General features: G+C 43.3%; 1 protein-coding gene across 1 annotated transcript in view; it reads right to left on the minus strand.

Moving 5' to 3' along the window:
• MBTPS1 (membrane-bound transcription factor peptidase, site 1) overlaps window positions 1-7,367 on the minus strand; it is a 62,232-nt gene that overhangs the window by 16,958 nt on the left and 37,907 nt on the right. Inside the window, exons 13-17 of the mRNA XM_011971284.1 lie at window positions 4,520-4,708; window positions 3,799-3,971; window positions 2,236-2,351; window positions 1,555-1,711; window positions 355-479 (exon numbers count right to left, since the gene is read on the minus strand). Coding sequence (XP_011826674.1) covers window positions 355-479; window positions 1,555-1,711; window positions 2,236-2,351; window positions 3,799-3,971; window positions 4,520-4,708 — 760 coding nt within the window. The remainder of the gene's footprint in view (window positions 1-354; window positions 480-1,554; window positions 1,712-2,235; window positions 2,352-3,798; window positions 3,972-4,519; window positions 4,709-7,367) is intronic.

Raw genomic sequence — 7,367 nt, forward strand, 5'->3', positions numbered from 1 at the left:
AAACCTTATCTGTGGGGAAACTTCCTACACGAGAAACACAAAGTTACTTCATGAATAGAACTTTGTAAATAATTAGGAAGCTAGGAGGTAGTTCCTATTTAGGACTATTACATAAAGACTCTAATAGGTAGCACTAAAATTAGGAATGGCTACATAAAATATTTTCATTAAAAAAAATCTGGATAAAACTAGAGTCTCACAGATGTACTTCTGAAAATACTGATGAGTTCTTTCCACAGACTCCACTAACTGAGGGATCATCATTTTCTTTCTCAAGAAACCTAGACCTCAGAGGTGTACAACTTCTGCTCTCACACCTAAGACCACGCCCTCGGGAAACACACAGAGCCTTACTGTCATGGTTGGCCAGCGTGAACTCTCCTTCATACAGGCCATCGCTGAACCCCATGTTCCACACAGACAGCAGCTCATTCAGAGCTGGGATGTTAGCTCCTCCAGTATCCGGCATCCACCACTGCCTGGGAAAGTGGTAACAGACACACAGGGAACAGGGAACGAAGACACCCCATACACAGTTATTTAGTCTCTATGACAAAACTCAATTTCTCCTGCCATAATCCAGTCCTTCCACACTAAGGTTTCAACGGAAACCAACTGTCTGGGTTTGGGTAAAACTGCAAATGTAAATGCTTCTGCTGATGTGCAGAATTAATTAAAGCGAAATTTATTTTATGAAATGAAAATCAGTACTTCACTGAAACACACCAGAGATAACTGCTTAGCCTAGACCCAGGAAAGCTCAGTGAAAGGAGAAAGAAGCACAGAAAGATTCAGTCACAGATTCTAAAGAAACCAATTCAAAACATAAAGGTGATTATGTTTATAATACATTGGGAATCCTTGATCCCAATTAACGGGAGGACATTTTCCCCTTGAGTAAATTAATTACTATAAATATAAGTAAATTAGTTATTGTAAATATACAATAATTAAATATAAAATAATTAATTTACTCGAAATATTCTTTAAGTAACAGTTCCTTTGGTGCATTTAAGTTTACATATACTCAGTAATAGAGTGAGAGTGGAGAAGAATTAAACAGAAATTTAAAGTAGAAGTATCTCATATCTAAGATCAACAAGGAAAGACAACCCTCTATATTATTAATAGTACTCACGGTCAGTAAATGTCTTACTTTATGAGCAACTTTCAAGAACATGAGCCACTTTCAAGAACATCTCTACTGTATAAAGGACTATTTTCTTTTTTTGTGTGTTTTATTTTTCCTCTTTGAGATAGGGTCTCTCTGACACCCAGGCTGGAGTGCAGTGGCTTGATCTCAGCTCACTGCAGCCTTGGCCTCCCAGGTTCAAGCGATCTGCCCAACTCAGCCTTCCAAAGTGTCTGGGATTACAGGCATGAGCCACCGCACTCAGTTGAAAGGGTTTTTTTTCTAATCAAGCTCTCTGAATATGTCTGTACTAACTGAAAGACCACCAACAGGTCAAATCATCACGTAAGTATTTGCTGGGTAGAATTTAATTCACCAAAAGTCACATTTCTTATACAAACACCAATGCATATCATCAGTACCTTGTGTTTTCATCATAAAACTTCACTTTTCTCATAACGGAAGTGTTGTACCAGTCACTGAAGATGACTAGCGAGAGGCCATTGTCCACGTCCCTCCGGAGCTTGGCAATCTCTTCGGGAAAGTACTCCTCCTCACTGTCCACCATCAGCAAAGTGCCTGGTGAACAAAGAACCAAGGCTGGGAACTGTCACCTCTGAATAACAGGACACCACCGCTGCAGAAACACAGTGTGTCACCGGGTCCATGTCTCAGGTTACTGACACCTAACAGTCTGGTTTGTGCCGCCCTGTACCACTTTAAAAGGGGCTATAAAAAGTAGAGGACCAGGGTCCAGCAACACACAGGGACTAACTGTGATCTGATTTCATTTGTGGTGCTCAGGATAACGATTTTTCACTCACTTGAAAAGGAGCAAAATATATGGCAGAGCTGCTTTTAACTTAAAAGAAAAAAGAGTAGGAATGCCCCTGTCTCCAATCAGTCTGTCTTGTATTTCAGCTGAACGTCACACCCACCAACACCTGTTTCAGAGCCTCACCCCAGGCTCACCCAGCTGTGGAACCCACGGTGCATACTCCCTTCGTAGCTATCACTGAAAACTGGGATTCACTCCTCAAACATTTAACAGACATCCACAGTGGGTGGAAAGACCATCTGGCTAGCACAGCATCGCCACTTACCATACTGACTGGCATCAAAACATGTGAAGGGGGCCCCGAGGACCTCCACAAAGTAGCCCATGCTTCTCAGATGCTGGTACATATCCCTGAAATTGGTGTGGATGTGATCACCATTCCTGAAAAACAATAGGCCACAGCATTAAAATGATCAATCTTTACTGGCAATAAAGGCATATCCGGCCACAGGGCCGCCTCTGCAGGAGCACCATGCCGTGGCCCACAGAGAAGGCCTGGATGGCTGGCCCACTGGCATAGGCTTCAGCTTAGGAGACCTGTGTGCTCTGACCTGGACACATGGAAACGGCTGATAAGAAGGAACTATGTGCCTGGCAGGTGCATGAAAGAGACAAAATGACAGAAGAAATGGCCAAAGACATGTTTAAAGTGTACTAGACCATCGCTGTAGCAGTGGCATTCATGTCAATTGCTGGCAACCATCTGCGTCTGACAGAAGAGCTGAGCAAACGGCCGCAGGAGAGCAGGGACGTTGGAACAAGCCACGCAGGGTCACGGTGCTAAGACAGCGGCAGAGCTAACTGGTATCACTGCCACTGGTCAACCTTCCATCCCCATCCCTCCCAAATGTGCTCACTTTCCTATGGGACACTGTATACACCCTCTAGGGGTCACCCCATTCTCACTTCCCAGGCCCCCAGCACCTACTCCTCAGCAGCACAGACTCCAGGTGCTCTTCTCCAGGCCCACAGGCTCGCCTTGGTCTATGAACTTCCCACCACTTCCTGTCTACCCGTCTCTGGTCTGAGCCCCTCCAATCTGGCTGCCAGAGACATCTTATTTTAAAAGGCAAATCTGACTCTATAACTATCCTGGTCACATCTTCAGTGCTTCCCCTTCCCCTACTTTCAGCATGGAGTTCAAACTTAGTCCAAACATGAAAGCAGAAATGAGCTTGGCTAATGGGCCAAGAGAAAGTCAGCCCAGCTGCCCTGCAGGGAACAGGCACAGGGAGAGGAGGTATAGGGACTGCGGGGGAAGCAGTGCCAGATTCTGAAGGGCTGCATGGGTCACACCAGGGGGCTTGGCTAGGTGAGGAAGTCAGAATAGGCAGTCACTGGAGAGCTTGAGGCAAACTGTCAGCATCTATGTTTTAAAAAGACTACCAAGGTTGCTACAAGAGGAGTGGAATTTAGGGCAACAATAGCAACACAGTGGCATTCAGGAGCTACTGATGCCGTCCAGGCAAGAGATGACAATGGCCTGGACTAGGGTGGGAGAGGGGAGAAGGCCAGGATGGAATGATCCAGGATGTAGTCTGAGGGTAAGACTGACGGATTTGCTGACTGGCTCAATGGGAGAAGGAAGGAAAGGAGAACAGTTAAAGGGAACTTCAAGCTTTTACTGCACAATCATACTTGTGAAAGTTTCAAAAGAGAAGTCAGGCTGCCCTAAGAGCATGGCAAAGGCCTGAACATCGCAGCATCACCAGAGTCCAGGCTCCATGAGAAGCTGAGCAACATCTCCTTTCCAAGAGCTGCGGGAACAGTGGTGCCTCCTCCCACCACGGAGGCTGGGGAGGTGAAGTGCATCCTGTGGGGTGCTTACCAGTCTAAAGGGTCATTCTTCATCCTTAAATTATCCCTGGGGAAATAGCCAGGCGGATAGCGGAGGTTGTGGTACTGATCCCAGAGAACTCTCTTGCTTCGTGGGGGAGTGGGAATTATCTTCACTTTAATGGGGAGCTTTACTGTTGAAGTCTGTTCTGCACCATTTTTTGACTAAAAAAAAAAAAAGAAACTTGAAATGCCCTCACTGCCCAGAATGAAACTTTCAGCTTTAAAAACATCATTTATATTTATCAATTTAACCTAAAAAATTTGAACACAAGAATTTCCAATAACAAATGTCTGATAAAAGATTCATGTATCACAACTAAGTCTATTCAAACACCTAAAGAGTTTAAGAGTTAAAATTTAAGGCATATTCTATTAATAAAAACTACTAGAGCCTCATAGGATTAACCCTACATTTCCTTTTAGAGAAGGTATATTTTTGGTGCACTTCTTTGGAGCTTGAAATCTGGTACAAAACAGTCTTCTCTGCTGTTGTGTGGCCACAGAATGGCCAGCACTAGCACTCGCTGATTGAGCTAGTTCTTCAAACTCCAGCAGCTCCGGAGGCCCTGGAACCACCAATTGTGGCCATCGAGGCTAAGCCTATCTGTCAACTGTACTTCCAACGGAGACCCCAGGCATTTGGCCTGTCCCTCCCTGAAAGGTGATGTCCAACAGCTAAGAAAACAAGCCACTTTCCCGCATGTCCTTGCCTCTGTCTCTGCTGGGGAAGCCACAGTGATCATGACATGGCCCTGAGCAATGCCTTCCCAGGAAGCCGCTTTCTTGGTCACAGAAATGGAGATGGCCAGGTAGCCCGACCAAGGCCATAAGACCGAGGAGTAGGAGAAGGCGACTTCAATGTTGTCTCCGTTCTGTGGCAAATAGGGCTGCCAGTCAGGCTGCAGGAAAAAGAAATGAGGCAAAGGCTGAAGTGAAAACCTCCAAGAGAAAACACGTGGAAACCAGAAAAACTCAATTCTTACCAAAACTGGTTCTGGGAAACATTTCTTTAAATAGGGGAAAATAAAATTTATACACAGATACTAAGTAACCACAACCAAAGTAACCTATGGACTGCCTGGAACATACCACTAGAAAAGTCTAGAAACCGCTATTTCTGACAGCCTCCAATTTTATGGAGACTTTTTTTTTCTCCACTATAAAACAGAGGAACTTTTGTCAAAAGTTCTTTGATGAAGAACTTTATCTGGCTGAGAGAACTTACACAGATGAAAACTCTCAGATTTAAGGTTTTTCCCAATTAGTTGTATGCTTAAAAAAATCCCATTAATTGAAAGTAGTAACATGACAGGGATACCAGCTGTCCAGAGTCACATTCTGAAGCTAGAAACAGGTGGCCGGAGGAAGGGCTGGCTCAGCTGCGAGATGACCACCCTTCTCCTCTCCAGGTGGGAGAAAAGCAGAAAGGGAAGCATGAGCAGAGGCCATCTGGAAGAGACGCCAATGAGAGCTTGCAACTAACCAGTATTTCAGATGAATCTAAATTACTCATTTCCCTCACGGTCCACACAGCCAGAACTTACTTCCCAAGTAAGCCAGTGTGTTAAGAAAAAAGTAAGAAAAAGAAAAATATCTGTAGGATACGGTGTCCCAAATAATGAGGAAGAAAAGGGATTTTTAAAGAATGCTCTTGGGGCCACTGGTTTGCAAGTGAAAAACTTTCGCTCATCTCTTGTAACACATACCAAATTAACACATATGAAAGAATTAAATATTTAACAATCATATACATAAAAATTAGAAACAATTGAAATTTTATTCTATCTCTGGAAGGATGTTTCTCATCTGTAAAACAATAGAAATCATAAAACATAAAAATTCAACTACATGAAATGTAAAACTTTTACAGAAGCAAAAAAAATCCCCACCACAATAAGTAATATTAAAGGGAAAAGAACATCACCTGGAGGAACATTTTGCTTAAAACACAGCAACGGTTAATTTCTCTACGACAGGACGATCTTGTTAGGTTGATAGAGATAATCCCAATTCCAGGAGAAAAATGGGTTAATGAAATGAACGTGTAACTCATACAAGAGGAAACACAATTCGTAAACCCACCAAAGATATCCACCCCACAAAGAACTGAAGTGCACATTACACAAGGCACCCATTACACAAGGCACCCTCTAAGTTGAAAGCTGAAAGATGTACCATCTAGAACAGCCACATGCCCAGCAACAGATGAACGGAGAAACACCACGTGGCCGACCCGCCCAGTGGAGCACTACTTCGCGTGGAAAGCAGTACGGCACTGACAGCGCCACGGCGTGGACACACCGTGAAAACCTGAAGCTGAGGGAAGGAAGCCGGGCACAAAAGAACAGATGCTCTAGGATTCCATTGATATGAGAAGTCCAGAACAGGCAAGCCCACAGAGACAGAAAGCAGGCTGGTTGCCAAGGGCTGGAGGAAGGAAGAAGGAGTGGCTGACAATGGGTATTAAGGTTTCTTTTAGGAAATGTTCCTGAAGGAGATGTTGGCACAACCTTGTGAATATACTAAAACCCACCGAACTATATGACCTAAAAGGGTGAATTTCATGGTACGTGGATTTTATCTCAATTTTTAAAAACACTACTGGAATAAAAACACTTTAAAAGGCAAATCCCCCAGTGAAGGTCTGGTGGAGCCACCTTCTCCTGAACCCCACTGGCAGCAGTCTAAGCTGACATAACTCTACTGGACAGAACTGGGTAGGATGTGCCAAGAGCCATCCTTGACTGTTCACACCCTCTGATTCAGGGAGCAAATCCAGGGAGTTTATGTTAAAGACAGAATTCAAAAGAAAAGAAAACCATATATGCAAAAATATTCAGTGAAGTGTTTATAGTTGAAAACTACTTAACAGTTCAAAGGAAAATAGTAAACAAATTATAATTTACTATTTCTACATAAACAACCATTAAGAAGTATACTGGTGCCATGCATAGTTGAATTTTTCTTTTCTTTTCTTTTTTAGAGACAGAGTCTTGCTCTGTTACCAGGCTGGAGTGCAGTGGCATGATCTCGGCTCACTGCAACCTCCGCCTACTGGGTTCAAGCGATTCTCCTGCTTCAGTCTCCCGAGTAGCTGGAACTACAGGTGTGTGTTACCACGCCCAGCTAATTTTTGTATGTTTAGTAGAGACAGGGTTTCGCCATGTTTGCCAGGATGGTCTCGATCTCTTGACCTTGTGATCCTCCCACCTCGGCCTCCCAAAGTGCTGGGATTACCGGCTTGAGCCACCATGCACGGCAGTTGAATTTTTCAATGTTTATGATATAATGAGAACCACCAAAAAAATTGTAAATTTTTGACAGTTGCACAATGATAACAAAAAAGTAAGTATTGCAGAAAAGGGCTGGAAAAGAATATTTAAAAAACAGTGGCCAAGTTAGTATTCTAAGGCTGGAAGCGAGTTTTCTATTCTTTTTCTCTATTTTTAATTATTGTGATAATGTCTATGCAGTTAAGATTTTTAAAAATTTACAAAACAATATTTAAAAAAAAAGACTATCTTTCAAACACATTAAAGGATAAAATACTGGCAGGCG

This window comes from Mandrillus leucophaeus, unplaced genomic scaffold, assembly GCF_000951045.1.
Source record: "Mandrillus leucophaeus isolate KB7577 unplaced genomic scaffold, Mleu.le_1.0 Scaffold10, whole genome shotgun sequence".
NCBI classification, from domain to species: Eukaryota; Metazoa; Chordata; class Mammalia; order Primates; family Cercopithecidae; genus Mandrillus; species Mandrillus leucophaeus.